The sequence below is a fragment of the Dipodomys spectabilis genome, unplaced genomic scaffold (assembly GCF_019054845.1).
Source record: "Dipodomys spectabilis isolate Male_0828 unplaced genomic scaffold, ASM1905484v1 ptg000077l, whole genome shotgun sequence".
NCBI lineage: Eukaryota > Metazoa > Chordata > Mammalia > Rodentia > Heteromyidae > Dipodomys > Dipodomys spectabilis.
This window is the reverse complement of record NW_024870754.1, coordinates 249,747-277,658: the sequence shown is the minus strand read 5'-3', so window position 1 is coordinate 277,658 and position 27,912 is coordinate 249,747. Positions and strand designations below refer to the sequence as shown.

Genomic DNA, 27,912 nt, shown 5'->3' with positions numbered 1-27,912 from the left:
GTCTTTATGAGAAACAGTTCAGCCCATTCTGAGTCTCCAGATCTTGGCCTCTAACAGCACAGTATAGTGAATCTAAGTACAATATTGGAAACAAACTGCTTGCTCTCAAATTCTTGTGCTATCACATACTGGCTTTGTTATCTTACAGATACATGATTTAAATTCTCTGAACATTAGTTTCACACCTGTGAAATAATGAAAATATCTACCTCCCAGTAACACTATGAGTCTCATATTCAATAAAGCATGTAAATTGATTAATGCAATGCATGCCATATGGTAAAAGCTTAATAAATTACTCTGGCTACAGAATTGCAACATTACTAAACTGGCTTCAATTATCAATTTTTCTCCCTCCTCCAACCCTCTATTTGAAATGGGTTTTGCTGTGGCTAGTCTAGACAAGATTGGTGTTGAATTCCTGGGCTTAAGCAATCCTTCACCTGAGCCTCCAGAGTGTCTGGAACTAAAGGCATACCCCACCATATCTGGCTGCCAATCAATATCTTCCTGGTTTCCTTTACTCAGAATCATTTCTAGAGCTGAGTGTCTTTTAGACACTCTTTGACTCAAGAGGGAAAGGAAAATTAAAAGATACAGATACTTCAAGAATTTGGAAAAAATAAAAGCTTTTTTAGAAGAAGCAGAAATATTTCAGGATCAGAGAGGGATGCAGAAACAAAGAACTCTATCATCCCATCATCAAATGTAGGCAAAGTAAATAATGTAATACAGCAGCATCTAAGAATAAGGAATTCTGTTTCCCACCTTGGCTATCATTCCCTCCACTAGGAATGGAAAAGAAGGTGCAAATACAGGACTTAGGAAGAAGTAGGATTTTTTAAGCAACTTATTCTTTATTTTAAAACACAGTATATATGTATGTCAAAGGTAGCAAGAAGGCTGAGCTTGCCAATAGTGTTGTTAAAGTGTGGAGATGAAAAACTATAGAGTTAATATGAGTTATCACCATAAACAATAGATTCCCCAGAAAAAAATTGAGAGGGGTAAAAAATACAATGGGATTTATAGCTAGAAAAACCCTTACATTAATAGTCACTTTATTAATCTCATTCTTCACCAAACCACCTATCACCTCCACCATCACATGGCACCTGAAGTCTGGAGAAAACAAACAATTGGCTAGAGGCCACTTAGCAGAACAGAAAGGACTTTCCAGGTTCCCCTAGTGCCTAATCTCATGCTCCCTCTGCTACAGTGCAAAAGGAACTAAATATAAGGCTTTTGGTGTTGCAATTCCAAATCATAGACTAGTTTCCCAAAATAAGTAATTGGCCTGCGAATAACTGCAAAAGAAACAGCCCTCCAGAGGCACACTGCATTTTTTGTCTGGGACATCTAGGATCCCATAGGACCCCCACAAAATGCAAGAAAAAGGTCTGGGAATGTGGCTCAGTGGTAGAGCGCTTGCCTTGCATGCATGAGGCCCTGGGTTTGATTCCTCAGCACCACATAAGCAAAAAGAAAAAAGCCGGAAGTGGCTCTGTGACTCAAGTGGTAGAGTGCTAGTCTTGAGCTGAAGAGCTGAGGGACAGCGCCCAGGCCCAGAGTTCAGGCCCCACAACAGGACCCAAAACAAAACAAAACAAAAATGCAAGAGAAAAAAGAGTCCTTGGAAGAGAAAGGACACGAGGATCCCTTAGGCTTAGGTGAGTCTCAGAAGTGAAAGAATGAAGAGTAGGAAGAAGGTGTGTGTGTGTGTGTGTGTGTGTGTGTGTGTGTGTGTGTGTGTGTGTGTGTGTGTGTGTGTGTGTGAAAGAGAGACAGAGACAGAGACAGAGACAGAAAGAGAGAGACAGAAAGAAAGAGAGAGCGAATTGAGAAGAGAATGTACATCAGTGAGATATTGGAGAAGTTCTGAACATGTTTGCTAATTAATTCAATGACATCAAATTACTTTACTTTGTATAATCAAAGCATTGTTTTATATCTACAATGGGTAATGCTGGAGCCACTACCCACATGTGACTACCGAGCCCTTGAAATGTAGCTCATTTTAATTGAGATACACTGTGAGTATAAAATATAAAAAATGGCATTCCAGAGACTGGGAACAAATAATAGAAATATCTGTGCTGGTGGCCCATACTTGTAACACTAGCTACTCAGGAGGCTGAGATCTGAGGATTGTGGTTCAAAGCCAGTCTGGGCAAAAATGTCCATGAAACCCATCTCCAGTTAACCAGCAAAAGCCACAAGTGAAAGCATGGTACAGGTGGCAATGTACCTGCTATGTTCAGTGAGCAGAAAATGCCAAGTGAAAGAAGGGAACCCTGAGTTCAAGTCCAGAACCAGCCCCAAAAGAAAATGATCTCATGGTCAATATTGATTGCATGTTAAAAGATTAATATTCTATATATTGAGTCAAATGAACTACATTGTAAAAATTTTCATCTGTCTCTTCTTACCTCTTCTCAGTATATGTATTATAAAATACAGAAATTAGATATGCGAATCGTAATATATTCCCAATAGGCAGTGCTAGGTCAACATGATACCTAAAATGACTCCCAAACTCAAAAATACAATTATTTTGTGAAATCTTGTTGATAGCAGTGTAGGAAAGATAAATAGAAGTCAATATTTCATGGCAGTAGTTAGAAGTGAGATGAAAGAGAAAAGAAGTCATAAAATAGAAACAGACAAATTCTAAGTACTCATGGGTTGGCAACATAAACAACTGTAATATATCTTTCTTCCCTCATCTGGTCTAGAGTTGGATTTTTTTTCTAACTGATAACCAGGTTTGTGGAGCCAACTAACAGTCATCAACTCATCCCATTGAGGATAACTTTACAAATGTCTTCAGACATGCTGTATTCTTATTCTGTGAACATTCCTAATTAATATGAAGTAAAACATCACATACCAGAAACAAAATTGAGAACCAATGGTGAACCACCCAGCTTCCCATCGTTGAGTGGTTTGGAGCCTCTCTAAGCAGGGCAGATTAGAAGTCTGGATCCTGAAGAAGTCCTTCAGGTTGAGCTGTCCGTCTTCTTACAGGGTCTGTGAGTCCTTAAGATGTGAAGGATGCACATCTACTCACAAAGCTTTCAGGAAATAGATAAGTGTAGTTTGTCTTCCTCCTCTGGACAGAACTGTGTAGCAACTTAAGTAAGACAGCCCTACCTATGAGAACCACAGGGGTTTTCCCTCTTGGGGATTTTACCCCTTCAGGAAGTAGCAGTCTTCTAAAGTGAGTCTCTCTGATCATCTTATCAACATAGCCCAGTGTGAAATACTGCTTTCCTTGATAAGAGATTGGCAGATGTTTCCCATGAGAGAAAAAATTAGGCTGAGTTTATATGCAGATTGCCTCAGGAGAAGCAGAGGGAGGAGGGTGTGTATTCTAAAGATGCTACTTTGAGTTAGCTTTTCAGAAGGGTTACCATATCCATCTGCTGTCATTTGGATCTTCACCCGGCCAGTTTGGAAATTTCAGTACATCAGTTTCCCTGAAAGCTGATCCCTGATTGAAGACAGAATAGCTCTGAAGAAAGCTTGACTGACTAGAAGGCCAGATCAAATGATAGCAAATTGAACAGGTGTAGATGTACACTTGGGTGCAAATCAATCAGAGGCAGAGCTGTCCCAAATAGTGAGGTGATTGTCTAAAATGTGGGGTCAGCTCTGGGTGCTAAGATTTTTTTTCCTTTCCTAAAACAGTGAAAATATACACAAAAGAGGACACAACTTACATGTATGAATGTAAAGAATAACTTGAATTTAATGATTATCTTTCTTCTCATTATCCAGGTAAAAATGAAGCATACTTATTTCCAGTCTCTTAAAGCAACCCTATATGTCCCTCCCTAATCACACCCCTTGTCTTCTCACCCTCTTCCACCAGATGAATTTTGAAGTAATCATTCTCTTGATTTTCTTTATAGTTTTGTTAACTATTATTGCATACTTAAAAGTAGGGTTCAGTTCTTCTTGCTTTGAATGCTTTTGGTAAATGCACAATAATAATAGTATGATTTGTTTTTTTCAACATTGTTTTTATTTGTAGAGTTTCATACATGTTGGTACATGTATAGTGCATGCATGTACCTTAATGCATTCAGCGATGGATGGATAAAATATTGATGTAATGACATTCATGCTACAGTTTCTCACCAGAGGAATTTCCAGGAACTGAGACTTGCAGATGCCCAACATTGCTACATAAATAAATGTCTACTCCAATGAAATTTGGGTTCGTTTCAAGAGTTTCCTCCACAAGTTTATTGATGCTTGGGATTTTTTAGGACTTGCAATTTATGAAATACTATTTCATTTGCCTTTCCTGATAACTAATGAGATTAAATCTCTCTCTCATTTTTGCTTGTTTGTTTTTTTCTGGTACTGGGATTTGAACTCAGGGCCTTTCACTTGTTGAGCTTGCTTATTCAGCTGGCATTCTGCCACTTGAGACACTTCCTAGCTCTGCTTTTTACTGGTTTTTTGGTGATAACAAAGTACAAAGACTTTTCTGCCCAGTTGGTTTGAACTATAATCTTCGGGACTTCAGGCTCCTGAGTAGCTAGGAAGGCATGCATCAGAGGTGTGTGATTGAATTTTTTAAACAAGATCTCACTATGTAGACTTAGCTGGACTCAAACTCACTATGTAACAAACTTGTGATCCTTTTGCTTCATTCTCCTTCTCTCTTCTTGCCTCAGTGCTAAGATTACAGCTGTGGCCATCACTCATGGCTTTAAGTATTTTTGTGCAGGTCCTGGGGCTTAAACTCAGGGCTTGATGTTGTCCCAGAGCTTTTGCACTCAAGGCTAGTGCTTTACCATTTGAGCCACAGCTCCAGTTCCAGCTTTTTTGGGGTTTAATTGGAGATATGAGTCTCATGGAATTTCCTGCCAAGGCTGGCTTTGAAACACAATCCTCAGATCTGAGGCTCCTGAGTAGCTAGGATTATAGGCGTGGCTTTAAGTCCTTTTGAAATTCAACTGTGAGCCCTTTTTCTTTTCTTTTTTTTTGGGGGGGGGAGGGGGTCCAGTCGTGGGGCCTGAACTCTGGGCCTGGGCGCTGTCCCTCAGCTCTTCAGCTCAAGGCTAGTGCTCTACCACTTGAGCCACAGTGCCACTTCCGGCTTTCTTCTTTTTGCTTATATGGTGCTGAGGAATCGAACCCAGGGCCTCATGCATGCAAGGCAAGCGCTCTACCACTGAGCCACCTTCCCAGCCCCTCTTTTTCTTTTTACATAGGTGACTATTCTGGGTTTTGGCATATATACATGTATAGATGTACATTTATATATATATTGTGGGTGAGGGGTGGTGAGATTGGGACTCGAACTCGATATCTGATACTTTTTGCTCATTGGCAAGTGCCCTGCTGCTTGAGCCAGGGCTCTTGGCCTATGTTTTTATTGATTTATTTTTCCTTTTACTTGCAGAGTTTTAGACTTATATTTAAAATTGATATTAATCCTTTATTGGTTACATTTATAGTTTGTGTTTTTACTCTTAATAGTGGCTTCTAATAAATGGAAGGTCTTCATTTTAATGTACTTTGATTACCAGTTTTTTCCAATATGGCTTATATGAGATCAACATAGTTTTTGTAAACGTTATGTTTTTTTGCCTTGCACATTTATGTTTTGAATCCTCCTATAATTTATTTTATTTATGTGTATTAATTGTTGGAGCTGTTTTTATTTATGATGTGAGGTAGAATTTTAATGGATAGCTAATATGACAGAACCATTTTTGGAAAAATGCTTTCTTCACTAAGGTAAAATGACAGTTCTAGCATATATCAAGTATTTACATACATGTAAGTTCATTCTCCAATTCTGTTTAGTTCTCCCACTGTCTTAGTTACTATGGCTTTCTAATAAATCTGAGCAACTCATAGGCCAAGTTTACCCAGCTTGTTGTCTACGGCTGTTTTGGGTGTTTTGGCCTTTAGCACACTCACGCAAATTTTCTTAAACTCTAGCATTTACAATTTTATTTCCCCTTATACTGAAAATTGCTACAATAAAAGTACAATCCACAAACAGGAAAATAATCAAGATCTTCCTGAAATATTGTGACCATTAAAAATGATTCATTGGCCTGTCACTAGTGGCTCATGCCTGTAATCCTAGTTGCTCAGGAGACTGAGATCTGAGGATTGTGATTCAAAGCCAGCACAGGCAGGAAATTCCATGAGACTCTTATCTCCAATTAACCACCTGAAAACCCAAAATGGAGCTGTGGCTTAAAGTGGTAAGTGAGCAATAAAACCTCAAAGGACAGTACCCAGGCTTTGAGTTCAAGCTCCATAACAGACAAAAAAAAAGTTTTTTTAAATAATATTATAAACATTACCCTAGTTTGAATGTAACATTCTTAAATCTAAAGTTTTAAATATCTTCTGCTTTAAAAAATATAGTTCTACTAAGAATTTATATCTTTTCTTAATTTCTACAGTAAATAACTTATAGAGGTGGGAATGCCTACTCCACAGCCATTCTTCACAAAAATTTCATGAATTTTATAATTTCTTGATACTCTTGGGTTCCTGGAATTTTCTTATCCCAGAAGAACTATTTCATCTATGTTATATTCTCTTGTTAGGTATATTATCCACACATTTCATTTTTTGTAAGAATGTGATCCTTATTTTATGAGATGTTAGAAATATAAATATTTTAGATAGACCAGGTCATGTCAATCGTGACTTGAATATTTTAATTTTTTCCAGTGTTCTTTTTTCTCTTTTTTCCCCAAATCTCTTTTGCACTAGGGCTTGAACTCAGGGCCTTGCATTCTTGCTTGGCTGTTTTTTTTTCCTTATCGAGGGTTACAGTTGTGGACCACCAGCACCTGGCTTCTCATATTTTTATTAGCATCAATTAGTTGTACAATGGGGTTTAATTTTGATATGTCCATAGATGCATACAGTGCACCTTGACCGGAGTCTCTCCCTCCATCATTCTCCCTCATCCTCATTCCCTCTGAAACAAATTGCAATAAGCTTCACTGTTCCATTTTCACATGTGTTTGTATTTTCATTTTATTTTTATTTTTGTTGGTCATGCAGCTTGAACTCAGGGCTTGGTCACTGTCCCTGAACTTTTTGCTCAGGGCTAGTGGTCTACCACTTTGAGTCACAGTGCCACTTCTGGTTCCCTGAGTCTCAGGAACTTTCCTGCCTGAGCTAGTTTCTAACCATGATCCTCAGATCTCAGCCTCCTGAGTAGCTAAGATTACAAACATGAGTCACTGGCACCCAGGTTACATGTGGTTTTATATAAAGTATTTTGACTATATTTACCCTCTCTGCTTACCCTCCCATTAGTACCCACATCCTGGACAGGACCAACTTTACATTCCTTTCATGCATTTTTAAGTATATTTTAATTGTTCAAAAGGTTTCACCATGGTATTCCATGCATGCATATACAGTACATTAATCAGACTCAACTTCCTCACTTATTCTCAGTTTCCCCATACCCATCACTCACCATAAGCCTCCAGTGACTTTCATTTTGCCAGCTTCCTTCATTTTGGTATTGTTCATCCTCTAGCATCTTCCCTTCAGCTAACATTCATTTAAATTTTATTGCTATTTTTGTATATATTTAATAGGATCATAGGCTATATATTTTTACCTTTTAATTATGACTGTTGGATACAAATACAACTGGTTTAAATACATACTGACTTTTTTTGGGGGGGGGTGTCCGGTCGTGGGGCCTGAACTCTGGGCCTGGGCGCTGTCCCTCAGCTCTTCAGCTCGAGGCTAGCACTCTACCACTTGAGCCACAGTGCCACTTCCGGCTTTTTTCTTTTTTTTGCTTATATGGTGCTGAGGAATCAAACCCAGGGCCTCAGGCATGCAAGGCAAGCACTCTACCACTGAGCCACCTTCCCAGCCCCTACATACTGATTTTTGTATCCAACATTGCTAAACTCACTTAGAAATTCTAATAATATTTCTGTAGTCTTTCAGAATTTTTTCAAAACAGTCATTTTTTTTTTTTGCTCTCATCATAGTTTTCTGATTCTTTCAGCTCTGGTTTCTTTTGGTTTGGGTTTTTTTTTTTGGGGGGGGGTCCGGTTATGGGGCCTGAACTCTGGGCCTGGGCGCTGTCCCTCAGCTCTTCAGCTCAAGGATAGCTAGCACTCTACCACTTGAGCCACAGCGCCACTTCTGGCTTTTTTTCTTTTTGCTTATGTGGTGCTGAAGAATCGAACCCAGGGCCTCATGTATGCAAGGCAAGCGCTCTACCACTGAGCCACCTTCCCAGGCCCAGCTCTGGTTTCTTTGGCATGGTTTACTACACTAACCATACCTCCCAGTACAATGGGAACAAAGCTAGTAATAGTTATCCCTTGTCTAACCCCCAGTCTCAAAGGGAATTGTTTCATTTTATTCTTAAATATAATGTTTGGTGTATTGGTACCCAGCTACACATTCTTATTTTAATTTGCATTAGGGAATATTTACACAAACAAAAGAAATCACAGCACATTTTAACAGGTTTGTTAAGGTATAATTTGTAGATCATAAAATGGTTCTATTATACAGCTCAATAGATGACTCATTTTATATTTATTTTTTAAAAAAAAAGAATTTCTTTGACATCACAAAACCCATAAAAATAATGTCACTATTTATCTAACACACCTGCATTTTAAGTGCTATATAGTACTGAGCAAAATTAGCACAGCAGGTGATAAGACTATATATAGAATTCATTCCTACCATCAGGCAGCTAGAAATCTGCTAACCCTACATGAAAGTATCAGACACAGTATATATTCTTCTAACTCAAACCAAAACTATAGCCGGGCGCTGGTGGCTCACATGTGTAATCCTAGCTACTCAGGAGGCTGAGATCTGAGGATCATGGTTCAAACCCAGCTCAGGCAAGTCTGTGAGACTCATCTCCAATTAACCACCAGAAAACTGGAAATGGTACTGTGGCTGAAAGTGGTAGAGTGCCAACCGTGAGCTGAGGAGCTGAAGGACAGCACCCAGGCCCAGAGTTCAAGCCCCACAACCAACAAAAAAATAATTTATCACCAATATAACATCCAAAAATGGTTATGGCCACTCCAAACCACTTCATGTGAGGGGAAGCTTTGATGGAAGGGAGTTGAAGTAGAATGAGAATAATTCTTCTTTGGTTTTATTTTAAATTACCTTAAAGTAGTTGTTCAAATGAGTTGCCATTTAACAAAAAAATTTATGAATACAGTGCATCTTGATCAATATTGAGAATCATTCTAATCATTTGCCATGAAAATACCTTACTTTGGCAAATTGTGCAAAATCATTTCCCATGCAAAGATCATACTTTTAAAAAGGAACTGAAGCCAGATGCTGGTGATTCATGCCTGTAATCCTAGCTACTCAGGAGGTTGAGATCTGAGGACTGTGGTTTGAAGCCACCAGTAAGTCTGTGAGACTCTTATCTCCAATTAACCACCCAAAAAAGCTGGAAGTGGAGTGTGGCTCAAATGGTAGAGTGCTAGCCTTGAGCACTAAAAGCTCAGGAACAGTGCCCAGGCCTTGAATTCAAGCCCCGGAACTGGCACAAAACAAAACAAAAAGAAACTCAAACCTGTTCATGGGAGAGTGGCCAAGATTATATAAATACTTGAGAATATCCTAAATTAATGAATTTGTGGTAGAAAGGCAGTTCATCTTAGATGTGAATTCAAGAGCATTTTTTTTCCAGAGGTCTAGATTGTTATAGATTGTAGACCTAAGGATTTAACCTAGAAATGAAGGCTCTAAATTGACATATTTTTCTTAATTTAAGACAATAGTTTTTTTTTCTTTTTTTATTCCTTGAGACAAGGTTTTTCTACATGGGCCAAGCTGCCTTCTAACTTGAGGTCCTCTTGCCTCAGCCTCCTAAAAGCTAGGAGTGTGGGCTATCACACCCAGCTATAAAGGCAAATTTTCTGGCACAGATATTCAAGGAAGGGGATTATGTGTTTCTTCTTACCTGGGCCACTCAAAGAAAGATAGACAACCTTTTGCCAGCTATTTTTTAGCAGAAATGTATCAGGTGGTTAACTAGTGCTTTCAGTACCCTCTGAGTTTGAGACTCTGTGACCTATTATCCAGATGACAATTTACATATTTGCCTAAAGGATTATGTATGCCATGCTGAATGGACCTTTGTGTCTGTGAGTAGTTTCTTCCATTCTGAATATCAAGTAGTAGGAAGTTGATTGATACTTTGATGAGCACAGAATCTTAACTAAAGCAGTTAGATGCATTTAATGGGAAATTCTTACTCGTCTGCAGCAGTAAGACCAATTGATCCTTTTTGAAAATAAGTTTGTACCAGTTAATTCAAGTAAAATAGCTACATCTCAGATCTGAGATTCTTCTCATTTAAGCAGCTCTTGACACACTAGAAAATGTTTGCATTCAGCTCCATTTTCCACAATGTCTCTTAAAAATCGCTTTCATTCTATCAGCTCTAAACATTACTTTCTACCTTGTATTGTTGCACGTGAATATTTTAATGTTTGCATTTCCCAGGTTTATATATTATTTAACAACAACTAAATTTGAGATTGACTGCTTCCTGGAGTTCTCTGACTTGTACCTGTTATGACTTATCTGTAGTTATAACATAGGCTCCAGCCTTATGGAAAGATTTCCTGTAAACGGTTGATCCCACCCATAATGAGTAAATTCTTGTAAATGGTAAAGAGTCCTTCCGTGACTTGCCTGTTTTAGCTTCTTCCTGATTACTTGTCTCAGTCATCATTTGTCCTAAACTTACCTTTACAGTTACAATTTTTATACACCTCTTCCAGGAATTAGTAAGTGACAAATTGTGTTTGATTTACCAATCAAAACTTACACCAAAAACTAAGAATTAAAAAAGAATTTGATGGTCAGGATTTTTTAATTTAATTTTTATTGTTATTATAAAGGTGATGTACAAAGAGGTTAGATAAGTCAGGTAAAGAGTACATTTCTTTTTAGATAATGTGAACACCTCCCTTGCTCTCTCCCAGTCGATGGTCAGGATTTTACAAAGATAAATTTAAATAGTTATGATGGGGAGAACTAGCACTTTCTTGTATTTTTATCATTTTTTTATTCTAATGCATAGAAGATGGTGTTGAAAGGACATCTTTTTCTAAAGGTATAATCTACTATTAATTCAGTGTCAAAAATGAAGCATTTACCAGGTGCTGGTGCCTCAAGGCTATAATCCTAGCTACTCAGGAAGCTGAGATCTGAGAATCACAGTTGGAAATGAGGCCAGGCAGGAAAGTCCATGAGACTTTTATTTCAATTAACCACCAAAAACCTGGACATGAAGTTGTGCCTTAAGTGGTAGAGCACTAGCCTTGAGCACAAACGCTCAGGGACAGCACCCATGTCCTGAGTGCACGCCCAAGGACCGGCATACAAAAATGGAAACATCTCATAATGATAAAAATGATCGAGGCATATGCAATCATTTGAAATCAGTTTTTTTACTATCAAAGTATCCTGTTTTAAAGACAGCATCATGTAAGACCACCAGTTCTCTACTCACTACCAACATTACCTTGGACAACTCTAACTTCTAGAAGCCTCAGCTCTCTCATCTGTAATTTAGTATGTAGTATTTCCATGGAGGAAGTATCCAAACAGTAGCCTGTATTGACAGGCAGAAGGCAGAATGGTCATAGGGAAGAGGCAGTGAGGCAGTATGGTATAATGGTTACATTCAACCTCCATGGATTCAAATTTTAAAAGATATCAAGTACAATAAGATAGTACCCTTTGCCCCCTTTAATCATTGGAAATCTGTGCAGAAAAATGTGTATATATAAGACTCACCTTAGAACCAATATTCAAATCTTGCCCTTTCTTTGAGACTGATTGAGGGCTAGAATGTTCAAGTAAGAAAACATGTGGAATGCCCCTAGTCTTGGAGAAGGAATCTGGGAATGTACTCAGTGGTCTAAAGGTTTATGTGGTTCTTGGCCTTCCTGACATCCTTCACAGGACTATAGTAAGCATCAATTGATCCAGTGTGTATGAGCTGATAAATACTATGGAGACATCACTTGAATAGCACTGAGTACTTTCGTGTTACAACTGCTACATGGAAATTGCACTCTAAACTAATAAATGTGTGTGTATTATATATTCACTTCAGAAACAATATTCAAATCTTGCCCTCCCTCTGCGACTGAGTCAGATAAAGTGACTCATATTTATAGTCATAACTACTATGGAAGCAAAGATCTGAAAGATCATGGTTCAAAGATAGCCTGGGCAAAAAGTTTATGAGTATAGTGCTGTGAATGTAGCTTAGTGGTAGAGTGCTAGAATATATGAAGCCCTGGGTCTGATTCCTCAGTATCACATAAACAGAAAAAGCTAGAAATGGTGTTGTGGCTTAAAATGGTAGAGTGCTAGCCTTGAGCAAAACAGAAGCTCAGGGACAGTGCTCAGGCCCTGAGTTCAAGCCCCATGACTGGCAAAAAAAATGCTTATGAGTGTTAGGAAAATGGAAGGGAACAGAAAAGGAACAAGCCAGTCTGTGCCCCTTGCTATTCCTCAATAAACAATCCTTGCCTCTTGATGATTGAGTTTGGTCTATTCCTTTTCTATTCTCCTCCATTTTCCCAATAGTAGCCATATTGACTGGTTCCCAACTTTGTGCTTTTCTTGGGACAGAAGATAAAGGCACAGGTATAGTGAAAAGTTGAGCCAGCCTCTAGCATGCACTGTGAGGTAAATGATTTACAAATATTTTGGCTACATGTCAAGCCAGATGGGATCGATGAGCTTTTAAATAAGGAAGTGAAACTGCTTTTTTAATAGGAATTTCAGTAGTATGTATTAGTTATACACAAGAGTTTCATTGTAACCATTCCATACATAAGTACAATGCATGTGATCAAACTCTTCCCTACCCCTCTATCCTCCTCCCTCCTCCCTTAGGCCATTTTTAAGCAATTTCAACTAGTATTGTTCTATTTTCATGCATGTAAAGTACTTCAACCGTATTTGCCCTCATTCACCCTCTCCATTGGCCCTGCCCACCCCTGCTGTTACCTGTCCCCAGCAGAGCCAGATCTACTTACAAAAAATTTCCCTTTATCATATTATAAACCCTCAGCTCACTCTTGGAAAAAGAGACCTTTCTCAGAGCCGAAAGCAAATATTTACCCTCCCTTCCAGAGAGTACAACATAATATTAACTGAAATGTGAAAATTGACCTCTCCTTCCTATGAAGAAAAAGATGCTTTATTGTTTAGCATGTGTATTCTGGCTTGAAACATTTCACTATGGGGCATTGTGATACACCCCCTCCAAAAAAAGAATATAAAATGTGAAATCAGAAACAGAACAAAATTATTGATTATTAAGAATAGGGCAAAACATTTAAGGCAGAACCTCTTTGTAGAGAAAAATCTCCAGGCTGGGTGTTGGTGGCTCATGCTTATATCCTAGCTACTCAGGAGGCTAAAATCTGAGGATAGAAGTTGAAAGCCAGTCCAGACAAGAAAATCACTGAGACTCTTATCTCCAATTAACCACCAGAAAAACAGAAGTGGAGCTGTGGCTAAAAGTGGTAGAGCACTAGCCGTAAGCAAAAATGCTCAGGGACAGTGCCTAGGCATTGAGTTCAAGCCCTATGACAGATGAAAAAGTGAACAAAATGATATCCTTTACAGGGAAATGGATGGGACAGGAGGTTATCTCCTAAAGTAGGGTAAGTCAGCACATGGTTATACTAACATTTAAAGTGTGTAATTCCATGGAACATAGAATACACACCACATTGCATAACCATTCACATACCCGGTTCCCAAACATTTTCATCACCATGAAAGGAAACCCACATACTATTGGCAATCATTCTCCATTGTAGAGTTTTTAGCTTCCTGGTGTCTGCTTTTGGCTTCTATGGGTTTTCTTTCCTATTCTGGATATTTCATATAAATGAATTCACACAATATATGATTGTATATGACCTTTTGTGTGTGGTTTCTTTCCCTTAGCATGAGATTTTGAAGGTTCACTCATGTCTCAGCATGTATACAGACTTCTTTCTTCTGTTTGCTGAATAATACTCTAAGACATGGATGTACTTACTTTTGTTTGTCCATTGATGTCACATTTGGGTCATATCCATCTTTTACCTATTATGAACAGCATTTCTATGAATATTTATACATAAGTTTTTGCTTGAACATTTGTCTCAATTCTTTTGGCTGTACACCTAGAAGTGAAATTGATAGGTCATATAGTAATCCTGTATTTAATTGAAGAACTGACACTTTTCCACAGTAGCTGCACTATTTTTGTTACAGTAAGATTTTGCTCTGTACCAACCACCTATTTTTACACTGATGTCCCCCAACACTCACTGTGTGCTCCTGAGTATGCCAAGAATACAAAGTCCTTATGCCCAACTCATATATTAAATTTCATTAACAGCAAGAAACCTTAAGAGAAGGGGAAATCTCTCCCCAAGAGTGGGCTTGCTTCTGTCTACTAAAAGTCAATGGATCCCTCAAGCTGGCTCTCAGCAACTAAGAAATCTCAGTGTATATAAAACATCCTCTTGGCCTTTCTCTATCGTTTACATGTCAGTAGGATTTGAAAGTCAGGGGGAAGCAATGAAAACCATTTCTGTGCTGTGAACAGGAACAGTCCATCTTCCTTTTCTTTTCTTTTCTCTTCTTCTTTTCTTTTCTCTTCTTTTCTTTTCTTTTCCGGTTATGGGGCCAGAACTCTGGGTCTGGGTGCTGTCCCTCAGCTCTTCAGCTCAAGGCTAGTGCTCTACCACTTGAGCCAAAGGGCCACTTCTGGCTTTTTCTGTTTATGTTGGCCAGAGGAATTGAACCCAGGGCCTTGTGCATGCAAGGCAAACACTCTACCACTGAGCCACCTTCCCAGCCCAGTCTATCATTTTTGACTGAGGAGTCTTGTAGCTTTGCCAGAATTCAAAACACAGAGTTTCATTTACTGCCTTGCAAGTGGGATAAAAATCCCAGATGGCTGGACTCTTGATAGCAACAAACTTTGAACATTGTTCAGAGTAAGGGGCATGATCATCCACATCTGTTACAGAAAGACTTGGCAAGTAAGAAAGCTTAAATCCCAGGGTTGGGACATAACCGATTGGTCCTTTGAATGTCTTTTTATTAAGTGTATTTTTTAACAACCTAAAGCTTATTTCCTGTAAATTTACTATAAATAGTTTATACTTATTGCTTGACTTTCTGAATAATATTTTTGTCTGTTGTGTATATAGGAACTGATCGATTATTTTTATTTTCAATTTAGGAACCTAGTTTAATTTCTCTTAATTCTAATAACTTATCTTGACATGCTTTTGAACTCTACAGTTTGGTAATTTTGTTATTTTTACTTAATGCAGATTAGATGCCAATTTCAAAATAAAAGTCTATGGAGCAAAATATAAGGAAATATCTTTCATTATAAATTTATGTTAATTCAAAAATAAAGTTGAAAATTATATGTATGAGAGTATAAATATGTGTATTAATACATATGCACATGCGTATATGATATAAAGTTTGGTTCTACCAAACTGTGACATCTGATGTATTCTATCTGATCTTTTTGATGATTTGTGGTTTTTCTTGGACAATTGAATTTTATTTTTGATATTCATTGACGATTTGTTCCATGCAAGGTGTGAAGAACTCTTTCCTTTAAGGAAGGATGGAAGGAACACTTCTAATGTTCTATTTACACAGAAGCCACTGGTTTTATGTTCACAATTTAATTGTGCCTCCAAGCTCCAGTGTTCTTTCCAGTTTTATTTCCCTTTATCACTTATTTTCTCAGCCTTGTGATTCAAAGGACAGAAACCAACTCAATACACAAAAGGGAGGTGATGTCCCTCCTGTAGATTTTCTTTTCTTTTCTTTCATCACTACATCTTTTCTGTTCCTTGTCTTGATCCCTATTCAACTTCATGACATCCTTTTATTGTTTTACTTTTATTTGTTTGTTTTTATTGTTAGCTCTACTGCTAACAAGCTCTGCCTCTATTTCCCTAATTCCCATTCCTGACAATGAAGTTTGGTTTAGCTTCTCATACTACAAGCCAGTTGCAATTTGCTAGCCCATCTATTGGCTAGGGATGCTTATCCATAGGTTATGTGATCTCCATTTGGTAAATCAGTTAATGTGATTATTAGTGAAAAACATGGCATTGATGCAAGAGAAGGACATAAAAATAATTACAGCAGGGCTGGGAAGGTGGCTCAGTGGTAGAGCACTTGCCTTGCATGCTCAAGGCCCTGGGTTCGATTCCTCAGCACCACATAAGCAAAAAGAAAAAAGCCAGAAGTGGCACTGTGGCTCAAGTGGTAGAGCACTAGCCTTGAGCTGAAGAGCTGAGGGACAGCACCTAGGCCCAGAGTACAGGCCCTACGACCAGACCCAAAAAAAATAATAACAGCATAGTTATATCCCAGAATATGCATTTATCTCTACAGTGTAACAAAGCAATCTCTTATAAAGCTCTTAATAAAAATATTTTGTTGTGTAAGTTGCAAGACTGAATAGTCTTAGAAAAATAATTTCAGTACTTTCATGGAGATATTTTAAAAAAATATTAAGTGACTGTTAGTAAAATAAGATCTTGACATTTCAGCTTCAACAAGGAAACCTTCACTCATATCTCTGTTGCTTCCATTGCTTTGGAATTGTAATTTCTTTGGAAAAACCATGAAAGGACTGGGCATTTGAGAGTTCCATGGTTGCACTTCTAAAAAAAAAAAAAAGACATGTGGCTTTCAATGAGACGAGAACAGATGACAAGTAGAGTGAAGAGGATACGTAGCTCAGGTTCACAGCCCCATATTGATAGAATAAATTATACTCAGCCAGAAAACCATGCAGACATCCAGGTAGGAAGAACAAAGGAAAGGTTTATTGCCAGTAAGGGGACCGGCAAGACCCCATCTCACCAGATGAGAGGAAGTGAGAAGAAATGCTGGCTATTGTCTCAGGTAACTTTTTATAATCTCCAAGATTTGGGGGAATCTTGCTGCCTTATATGATCATAGCTATCCCAACAGGGTGCCCTCTCAGGGAAAGGGAGGTAAGGGCTGATCATTTGCTGCCTTTACTACATGGGACCAGTGTTGCCTAGGGAAAGAGCATGTTAAGCCATGAGGGAGGAGGCTTCTGGGCTAACATCCCCCATTCTTTGGTTTAATAATTGGATGAGGGTGGCACCTGGTCGGGAGCAGGGGTGAAGGTCATTTCTTCTGGAGCTACTTCCTGCTGAGAAAGGGGCAAAAAAAAGTGGTCAATGGGGGACACTTGACCAAGTACCCTCCTAGGAGCATCTGATTGACCGACTGATTGGTGAAAAGTCTCATCTTTCCCATAAGGATGTTCTTCATGCACATGAATATGTAAGGCACAATTAGAATGAGGCAAAAATTGCAATTAAGGGACCCAAAATAGGCATGAGCCAGGGAGTAAGCCACCGGAATAAGTCCCATCCCCCTTCATTCTGCTGGATGTTTTCCTCAAGTTTTCTGAAATGTTTAACTTGTTCCTTGATGGCATAGCTACTATCATTTAGGTCACAGCAGAGCATGTTTTTAATCTCGCACCATTGGTGGTGGAGTAAGAGTAATCAAGGCAGCGTGATTGTCAAGCATAGTAGTGCAATGGCAGAGGAGGTGTTGTTATTGTCTTTTGCCACTATGCATGCCAAATATGTAACACCCTTATAAGCTCCTACCACCCGCCCTGGTATCCCAGTCAAAGAATAAGTGATGGCAGTGTACCATTCTCATTAAGCACTAGACCACTTGTTGTTGAGGCTGGAAGAGCTCCTTGTGGGGTGGTACAACATCTAGATGGCTTAGGCAGCACTGGGAGTTATGAAGCAGATTGGCAGGGATATAATTAAGAGTATAACTCTCACAGGTTAAAAAAAAGCACCCATTGGGTAAAGAAACGTGGCCCTTAGCATATAAGATGTGTTCATAGTTGGCACAAGCAAAGTTGCCTCTCTTTAATTCTATACAGTCATGGGTGCAATTCTGAACCTGGGCACAAGTGTTATTTTCTGGCATTATAACCCAGGGGGTGCATAACATCAGAGCATCTGCTGGTCCTTCATGTGAAGGCTTTCCCCAATTATAGAAGCCAGCATAGATGGTATTCATATCTGCCACAGGTTTGCAAACCAGAAGCAGGCAGGGCCTGAGCACACGTCCCATCTCCAGTTCTTGCCTCAGACACAAGGTTGAGACAGGTGAAACCAGATGTAATAATAATGCATGTGGTCCTGCAAGGACTCCAAAGAGAATTCTCCATATTGGTATTTAAAGTGCCAATATCTGATGAGATAGGGGCCAGTCTGGCAGGGCTGCTGTTCCTAAACCCACCCCAAGAGTAAATGGGTTAGATGTTACTTGTTTGATGTGGATAGGATGGAGGATGATGTTGTTTCTGCCCTTGATATCCTTTGTGCCTGGCATTTCTGTGATGCGAGGGCAACTGGATGGATCCAAATTGGCTTGTCTGGTCTAGTAGACTCAGGAGTGAGAAGGCTGGTTATGCCAGCAGCACTCAGTGTGCCAAGATGAATCCAGTAGTGGAACAACCTTGGACCTGTATAGACAAGGACTTGCACAGGGCCCTTCCCAGGTGGATCTAACATCTCCAGATCTTTGATATGGAAGAGGACACAACTTTCTCCTGGCAAGGGGCATTGACATTAGGAGTAAAAGACGGAGATGTGGAGATGTGGTTCCCCTCCAGGAGATGGCAGCAAGCAGCAGCTGTCCCTTGGTGGTAGACATGAGTTCTTGACTGAAGTCTGGAAGAAAGCTCATGAGGCAGGAACTAGGCAATAATAAAAATATTAAGGAGCACACACGGGCTGGGAAGGTGGCTCAGTGGTAGAGTGCTTGCCTTGCACGCACGAGGCCCTGGGTTTGATTCCTCAGCACCACATAAGCAGAAAAAGCTGGAAGTGGTGCTGTGGCTCAAGTGGTATGGTACTAGCCTTGAACTAAAGAACTGAGGGACAGCGCCCAGGCCCACTACCAACCAAAAAAATAAATAAATAAAGATTACACAAACAGCAAAAGGAAGGATTTGGGGCAGAAAATTAAAAATTGGATGACTTGGCTAGATGGGCTAGTTCTTATTTCCTACATTCCAGGCAGTCTTGGAGTTGGTGGAAAATATCCCTAGCTACTTTGGATATCTGGTAGAGGAGAACATGCTAGACTGGTCAGCAGTCAGAAGCTGGGGCTGGGTTGGGGTGGTTAAGGGGCTTGACTGGAGGCCTTGATAGATGTCTGAATTACAGGGTATGTATGGGAGACTCAGGGAGCTGCCAAGGCTAACAGCCCTGAGTCTAAGACTCATTATAGATACAAATAGCAGGTAACAAAGGCAAGAATGTAAATTCCTGTCCAGTTAGAAGGTAGACAGACAGGAATGGATTGACAAGTTTCTTATTTCATTGATTTCCCAGCTTTGGTTAATTTTGAAAGGGAAAGCACAAAGTGGCTGATGTGACATCACCTCCTTTTACTCCTGTCCCCATTTCCTTGTTGTCAGGACTGGCCTCATCCTGGGAGTTGCTCATTGTTGAGATAACTCATCCAATTCTCATTCATGGGCTTTGAAATGAAGGCCTGAGTACTGTCCCTAAGCACTTCTGCTCCAGGCTAGTGCCCTAGTGCCACTTTTAGCATTTGGCTGGTTAATTCTTGAGCCATGCTTCCAGCCTGGGTCTTTGCTGGTTAGTTGGGAGATGGAGTCTCAGAGGGATTTTTCTGCCTGGGCTGGCTTTGAACTGCAATCTTTGCCACAAAAACCCTTTATTATTTCCAATTAAAGCAACAAGGAGATCAATGGGAACAAGTAGAGCTTACCTGCACTCTGTCCAGAATTGACCAACAAATACTTGCCAGAACTCTGCGATGACAAAACTCAATAGATGGGATGAGAGTTTTAGCATAGATATAATATAGCTTGGCTGCCTGGAAAACCTGATAACCAAAGTTCATACGAGGCTCTTGTGGCCTACACCTGTTTCAACAGCATAACAACATAGCCGGCCTTTTCAGGTCAGGCTGGGTAAAGTTTACCGAGAGTGTCCCACAGGAGTCTTAGTTTTTGTAAATCTAAAGCAGTGTTTCACCAAGAATAGCTGTGTGTGATGGAGTCAGGGAGTCCAGTCTACCATGGTGGAGATAGTCAGGATGGTCTTGGCAGGATCTGGGCTAGACTTCGTCCCTCATATGGATTGTCAAATCTCCTGCTAAGTTGCTTACAAATTTATACAGAGACTGGTTAAAAACTCTTGACTTTAGATGGACATAAAGAATGACATGCTGGTTTTACATCAGTATTTAAATCACAACTAACTTAATTATATAACAATTTTAATAAGCTTTATCTATAAGAATTTACAACTACTCATACCATCTTCCACCTACTAGAACCTTGAGGAGTTTGTCTTAATTTCTGTCTTTTCTATTTTAGAACAAACATTTAAGGCAATTCTTGCTTTCCAAATACTTTCTTATACAAAAGCGCTTTCTAAGTTTCCCTTTTCAAAACTTTTTTTACTAACTTTCCTCTTGGTTTACATTTCTTTATCACAGCTGGTTGGACTCCCTCTCTTCTTACATCATGCTGACAGTTTTTAATCTTGAACATGTACACACACTTGTGAATAATTTTTAGTGGCAAGAGATCTTTTTGCCAATCTTACTCCTACAGATGACCAAGATTTAAGACAAAACCTTTTTTTTTTTTTTTTTGTCGGTTGTGGGACCTGAACTCTGGGCCTGGGCGCTATCCCTCAGCTTTTCAGCTCAAGGCTAACGCTCTACCATTTGAGCCACAGCACCACTTCTGGCTTTTTTCTGCTTATGTGGTGCTGAGGAATCGAACCCAAGCCTCATGCATGCAAGGCAAGCACTCTACCACTGAGCTACCTTCCCAGCCCATAAGACAAAACCTTTTTAAACAAAACAGTTTAGCTGGAGCTCATGTTTTCAGGGCTTGATTGTGTTAGCAAAACATTTGGTTAGTTGTTTGAACCAGGCTCTCAGCTGCCTTCATACTCCCAACTGCCTTCTTGCAGAAGAAGACACAGCACATAGTCAACTCTGATTCTCCCCCTAGAGACACAAGTCCAAACAGAAGGATTGATCCCCAGGTTTTTGGGAAAACATATAAACATAAAACAGGACAGAAAAATAGATTTTCAGATTTTTGAGTGACTCCAAAAAAGATGTTTCGATGGCATGCCTGGTATCAATGAGCTGGCTGTCAGAGTGGTGGAAAGACCACAGGGCCCTGGAATTTGTCAGGGGACACACCTCCCCTGTAGGGGTTTCCATTGCCTGGCAGCTGGCACCAAGGCCATCTGCCAGTGGCTTTAAGGAGCCCAGATGTCCTCCTTGACATTGGGATTTTGGTGGGACTTGTATAATAAGGTGGGAAAAAGGAGAAGCCAGATTTTGGATGCCTGTTGATACACTTAACACAGTTAGGAAATAGGCCAGAGAGGATAGAGAGAACAAAAACAGTAGCAACAAACCAATTCAGCTCAAATGGAGATCTGAAGTGGGAGACCATGATGACTAGACAAGAGCAAGCCAGGACACAAGCCACAGGACACAAACGTGGAGGCATATGGCATGGTGTCTTCTTGGTGCCTGAGCTGTTCCAGGCCTAAATAGGGTATATTTAGAGGCTGGCAATTTAAGCCATTTATGAAAATTATTGCAGAATCAGAGCACTGAGTGAAGAATTTCCTCCCAGCAAGAGGTACTAGGGTGGCTGTAAGTAGTTAGGATTAGAAATTTGACAATAGAATAAGTTTATACATCTTCACTAACAAAATATATTAGATGGTTGAGTCTCAGTTTACATGGCCTCTCTTCAGAGGCAGTAATTCCATTAGCAAGGCATATGTATATGAATTGATATTTTAACATCTAGAGGAGTGAAGAGTAGTTTGGTGGAAGAGTGGGGGAGGGTGTAGAAAACCCACCAGGTGTCTTTTGTCTCTTCCTAGGTGTCAGTTTCCAAAGCCAGTAAAGAGAATTGGGGGAGGGGTTTTGTTAGTGAAATGAGTCCCTTCCCATAGCTTAGTCCACTCCTTCCCATCTCCACAGCTTAGCATGCTCCCTTCCTAGGCAGCACCCAGCTCACGTAGTAAAGGCAGTAAATAATCAACTTTCAACCCCCTTTGCCTTGGGATGGCACTTCTCTGGGGCAGCTACTACCATATAAAGCAACAAGTGCCCCTTAGAGTGACCTTCAGGTTTGGGCAGTTGCAGGATCCTTATCTACCATTTGGATAACAGCTGTAAATCCTAGTCAGACATAATGAAGCCCTTGAACCGCATGTCCACACCAGGGTCTTCGCCTCCTAGCACCTTCTAGCTCCTCCTAAACCCCCTAGGTAATATATAGGTCACCCCAGACAATAGCCGGTGCTTCTTTTCATTCCTCCTTTGTGAGAAGGAGTCTTGCCAACCCCCATCTCCCAGCAATTAACCTTTCCTTGTTCTCTGTACATAGATGTCTGCGTGGTTCTCTGGCAAAGTCTAATTAATCTTAATTTGCCAACAGGGTTTCTGAGCAGGTTTTTAATGACAGGAGGTGATTGGATAGAGGTATCCAGATAGGGAAAAGGTGTGAGGGGGGACTTTTATTTTGTAGCCTCCTAGAGGAGTATGGCTTAAGGGAGAAATTAAGAATTCAGATACCAAAGTGGGTGGACTCAGGAAAGAGAAAATTATTGAATTATGTTCTGAATCCCAAAGACATTTTGAGCCGGGAAAAAGAGAGAGCCAGAAAAGGAAAAGCAGTAAGAGAGAGAAGCTGGTCCAGTATGTTAGCCAGCCAGCCACTGTCAGTGATGGATAAATGACAGAGACAGAGCAAAGGCCCATTTATTTAGGGTCTAGAAGGGAAGAAGATATTAGCAGAGAAGGAGGTTGAGAAATGTAAGGTTTATGCCCACACAGAGAGGCAGGCAGGGAGTTTTTAGTAAACCAACAGTTTTAGTTTAGAGACTCCAAACTGGCTACAGAGGGGAATAATGTTTAAGAGGAACTGCTGATCCTGGATGGCTAGCCCTTGAGAAGGAATCTAGAGGGGGGTCCCTGGGAATCTCACTCTCAGGGCACAAGTCAAGTAGCTGTCAGCAAGAGTGGAGGCAATTTAGTAGGAAATGATCTCCAGTCTGGAGAGACAGAGACAGAGACAAAGACAGAGATGGAGCTGCTACCAGACAAGAAAAGTAAGAGAAGATGGCTGGGAGATTTATAGCGGAGGACTTAGTGGGTAGTGTAGAACAAGTGGGGGTTGGGGGGCAGTTGGGGTAGAGTGAGGATATGAGGGCTTGGAAAGGGAAGGGTAGGTCGAGGCTTGAAAGAGGAGTGGTGCCACAAGGGAGTTAGACTTGGGAGAGAGGAGGGCTTTGGTCTTGAGAGCTTGATGGGAAGGAGAAACCATTGAAAAGATGGGTGGGAGTGAAGTGGGAGAAGGGACTGGGACAGTGACCGCCCAAGGGAGCTGCCATAGGAGGAGCTGCTGAAGAGGGGAAGGAGCTAGAGCTGGGGTAGGAGGAGGGTGCTGCATGGTGTCTGAGTAGTTGGAAGGGGAGGGGTTGAGAAGTCAGAGGCAATGGTGGCAGTGGCAATGGGAACAGCAGGGAAGGCAGGAGGGAGAAAGTTTGAAGACAGTTTGGCCTTGAGAAAGAGAATTTAAATGATTTTTAGTTTGGAGAGAGATGATTTTTAGTCTGGAGGTAGTTAGAGAGAAGTGAAGAAAGGAGAAGTCCTGGATGTACTCCATTTTCCGAGCACTCACAATAGTTGTGTAAATCCCAAATAATGATGGGGTTAAAGGTGCCAATAAGTGGCCATTTGGATGGGCTGCCTAGGTTATAATCAAGCTATGCTCAACTGTACAGATCAATGAGGTGCTGGCACTTAAGTCCAGGAGCTAGGTGGAGAGAAAGCATATTGGCCAGTATGCACCCCAGTGGGGAGTCAGATGGGATCTTAGACTGAGAATGAACCATTGGTGACAATCAAGGTGTCCCCAGAATGTTTCCGTCTTAGGGAGAGTGTGGTGGGAGACAGTGGTAGGTTGTCACCTGATCCCTGTGTCCCAGAGTCTCAGGTCTGGGTCCTAGGCCTGTGCCTCAGACCCTAAGCCTTCAGCTGGAGACTTGCAGCAGCCCAGTCCTGGGGCTTTGGGGTGTGGATTAAAGAAAAGTTGGCACTATGAGTTTGAATAAAAGAAAAGAATGTCACTATAGGAATCCCAAGTCCACTTACCCGGTGCATGTGAATGAAAGCCGGTGAATTGGATGTGGGAGAGCCCTGGGTGGCAGGAGGGAGGCCATGTGGTGGCTATGTTGGTCTGACAGAAGTCCAGGCCCCTGGGGTAACAACCCTCAGGGTGAGAGGGCGAGTAGAACAGAGGCAATTGAGAACCAGGCTCTCAGGAAGTTCGGATGAGCAAATTCACTAAAAGAAACCCAGTTCCCTGCCCTTGCACCAATGATAGAGTAAATTAGACTCAGCCAGAAAACTGCCTGGATATCTAAGTAGGAAGAACAAAGGAATGGTTTAATGCCAATAAGGGGACTGGCAAGTGAGAAGAAATGCTGGCTATTGTCTCAGGTGACTTTTATAACCTCCAGGATTTGGGGGAAATCTCACTGCCTTATATGGTCATAGCTATCCCAACAGGGTGCTTGCTCTCTCAGGGAAGGGAGGTAAGGGCTGATCATTTGCTGCCTTTACTACATGGGCCAAGTATTGCCTAGGGAAAGAGCATGTTAAGCCATGGGGGAGGAAGCTTCTGGGCTAACACATATGTTGTATGTTTTGGGGCAGGGCAATTTAAAACTGTATTTCTTTTCCACATCCCACTAAAAATAGCCTTTTTACTAGTCTGTTTTAAGGCAATACATTCTTACCATCAGCATTTTTCTTTCAGAGAAAGAAAACAAGCCTTTCCCCAAAGACTGTGCTAAATTCCATTGCTACCTTGTGGTGTGGAAAGTTGACTGGAGTTGGTCTTCATTCAAAAGGAGAGGGAGGATAGTAATTCATCAGCTTGCCATCATGTTTGCAGTACTCATTGAATTTTCAAAGAGAGAGGGTCCAAAAAGAAAGGAGTCTAGAATAGGTAAATGTGAAGGTGAGGTTAAAAACAAAGATCTGTAAAAGGAACATCTGACAAGAAGTAGTTAGAACATGATACAGTAGCTGAGGACCTTGAAAAACAGGAGTGCATTGGGCTTTGGAGGCTAAAGTGAGTGCCTAGACAGATAAATTTGAAGACCCATCAACTTACCCAATAGCTTCCTCAGGCCTACTGCATCTGCATATTGATTTGAAAGGGAATGCTGAGTGATTTCTGTGCACATTAAATGGGAACTGTACTGCTCAAGAGGCCTTTGACCTCAAAGGACTAAAAACCATGGCATACATATACGTGAGACAAAGAAGTGGGAAAAGGTTGGGAATTAACCTCACAAAATCATTTAAATTCCTTCCTTTCATTTAAAGATTTTTATTTTAAGAAATAGTTTTGAAAAAAATCAACTTTTCTTTCCATCACAAACCACAAATAACCCTCTTTTCATCACAAACCACAAATAACCCTCCCCTTTTTATTTCAAGAAAAGCCCAATTTTATTTAATCTTCAAAGATGCTGTAAAAGTCCTCTTTTGATCATTAAAGGAGACATGAAACCCAAAAGGAAAAAAAAGGGAAATAAAATTAAATTTAGAAGGAGAAATGAAAACAAATGAAAATCACAAAAACAATGAATCTTGGTGAAGATACCCATTTATCTTGGCAGCTATCCTTGGTCTTATGGTCTGGAGAAGGGACACAGGTTGGAGATCACTAGGTTCACCTCTCTACTCTCAGGCAGGTCAGAACACAAAGTAGGAAATTACTTCTGAAATTAAAAGTAAAACCTCAGCCAGGTGCCAATGGCTTACACTTATAATCCCAGCTACTCAGAAGGCTGAGATCTGAGGATTGCAGTTCAAAGCAAGCCCAGGAAGGAAAGTCCATAAGACTCTTATCTCTAATAAACTACTCAGAAAAATCTGGAAGTGGCTCTGTGGCTTAATTGTTAAAGTGCTAGCCTTGAGCACAAAGAGACTCAGGGACAGTACCCAGGCCCTGAGTTTAAGCCCCAGGAGCAAAAAAAGAAAAAGAAAGAAAGAATGAAAGAAAGAAAGAAGAAAGAAAGAGAAAGAGAGAGAAAGAGAGTGAGTGAGGGAGGGAGGGAGGGAAAGAAAGAAAAAAAGAAAGAAGAAAGAAAGACAGAAAGAAAGACAGAAAGACAGACAGAAAGAAAGACAGAAAGAAAGAAAGAAGAGGAAACCTCAAAATATAACCATTGCTCTGACTTAAGGTTTTACATGTAAAAATTGGAAGTTCATTTAGTTTCTGAGTCAGTTTATGCATGAAAAGGTCAACTATTTTCCTAATAGGCAATCCAGTTACTCTCATTCATGTATTTTTATGAAGTCTGAAAAGAACTGGCATGACTAGACAGAATGCTAGCATACAATCTTTAATACAAAAGACTTGTCTCTCCAGCTGACTGATTTTTGTTGTCATCAGATGGTTTACTGATAGCACAAGTAGAGGGAAAACAGGTAAATTTTGGAGATAGGAGGAAGAGAATATATTGTTTAATAATTGGTCCCTGTAATAAAGAATTAACTTATTTCAAAAGAGGAGTTTGCAAGAACTCTCCTTCTATGGTACTTTCCAGAGACTCAAAGAACAAAGGGCATATTTGCTTAACCACGGTTCACTCAACAAAAATTTTAAATATTTGCAAAGAAATATAAACTTAACATATTTCCTCTCATAGGCAGAATCTAGATTTTAAAAAGGAACATGAAAGTAAAATCAGAGCTGTTTGGGAAGAGGAAGTGGGCCAGCAGGACAGTATGGGACATGGATGTGATCAAATTACATCATATATATGTGGAAAATGCCATAAAGAAGTCCATTATTTTATGCAGTTAATACATGCCATTGATTAACTGCTATAGGATGAGGATAGGTAGATTGACACCATTTTTGTTAATACCGAAACCTGTGACACTTTCATAGGAATATTAGTGATTCTTCCCTAGGGTACCAATGAGAAATTTGAGATTTGCAACTCTGAGCTCCTTCAAAGTGAACAAAATTCATCTAGTGATTACCTAGCTTCAGTGCAATTCACACAGCATGAGGATAGACATGAAGAAATGACTCATGGTGTGGCCTCCAGAATCAGATTGCTACAGTTTGAATTGCTGCCAAATGACTTTAGATGATGAACTTGAATTGCATCTGCCCTAAAATGTCATCCAGAAGCTAAGTGCCAGCATGACCGTAATATTAGCTACTCAGGAAGCTGAGACCTGAGGATTGTGATTCAAAGCCCTCTTGGGTAAAAGATTCATGAGACTAATAGTTAAGCATGGTGGCAAATGCCTATCATCCCAAAGAAAAAGGTTTGGTACAGTGACTCAAGTGGTAGAGTGTGCAGTGTCACAAAAAAAAAAACTTCTGTGACTGGAGTTAGAACTCAGTGATAGAACGCTATCTTTGCACATCCAAGGCCCTGAGTTTGATTTCTAGCACTGCAGTTTAATTCCTAATTTAGTGCTAGTGCAGATAGAAACATCTGAACATCCTGGAGTATAGTTACATGTGGGTGTGAATTCCTGAGCAGGGTATCTCACGGTATCTCAAATGCTAGCTAATCACTCCTGACTGTGTTCTTGGAACTATCTTAATTCAAACATTAACTGCCTCCCCTTGAATGTGGATTGAAACTAACTTACTATATATACACATAGAATTTGATTGTAACTATGCAACTGCTTAGA

At 40.2% G+C, this 27,912-nt stretch overlaps 1 protein-coding gene across 4 annotated transcripts in view; it reads right to left on the bottom strand.

The window, feature by feature from the left end:
• Positions 1-2,953, bottom strand: part of Nox1 (NADPH oxidase 1) — a 30,868-nt gene extending 27,915 nt beyond the window's left edge. For 3 of the 4 annotated variants that reach the window (XM_042683043.1, XM_042683045.1, XM_042683044.1), the window contains exon 1: positions 2,891-2,942. In XM_042683043.1, coding sequence (XP_042538977.1) covers positions 2,891-2,935 — 45 coding nt within the window. In that variant the 5' untranslated portion in view covers positions 2,936-2,942. Of the gene's footprint in view, positions 1-2,890 lie in introns of all 4 variants that reach the window. The other variant, XM_042683046.1, reaches the window with a different exon arrangement.
• Positions 2,954-27,912: the final 24,959 nt, after the last annotated feature.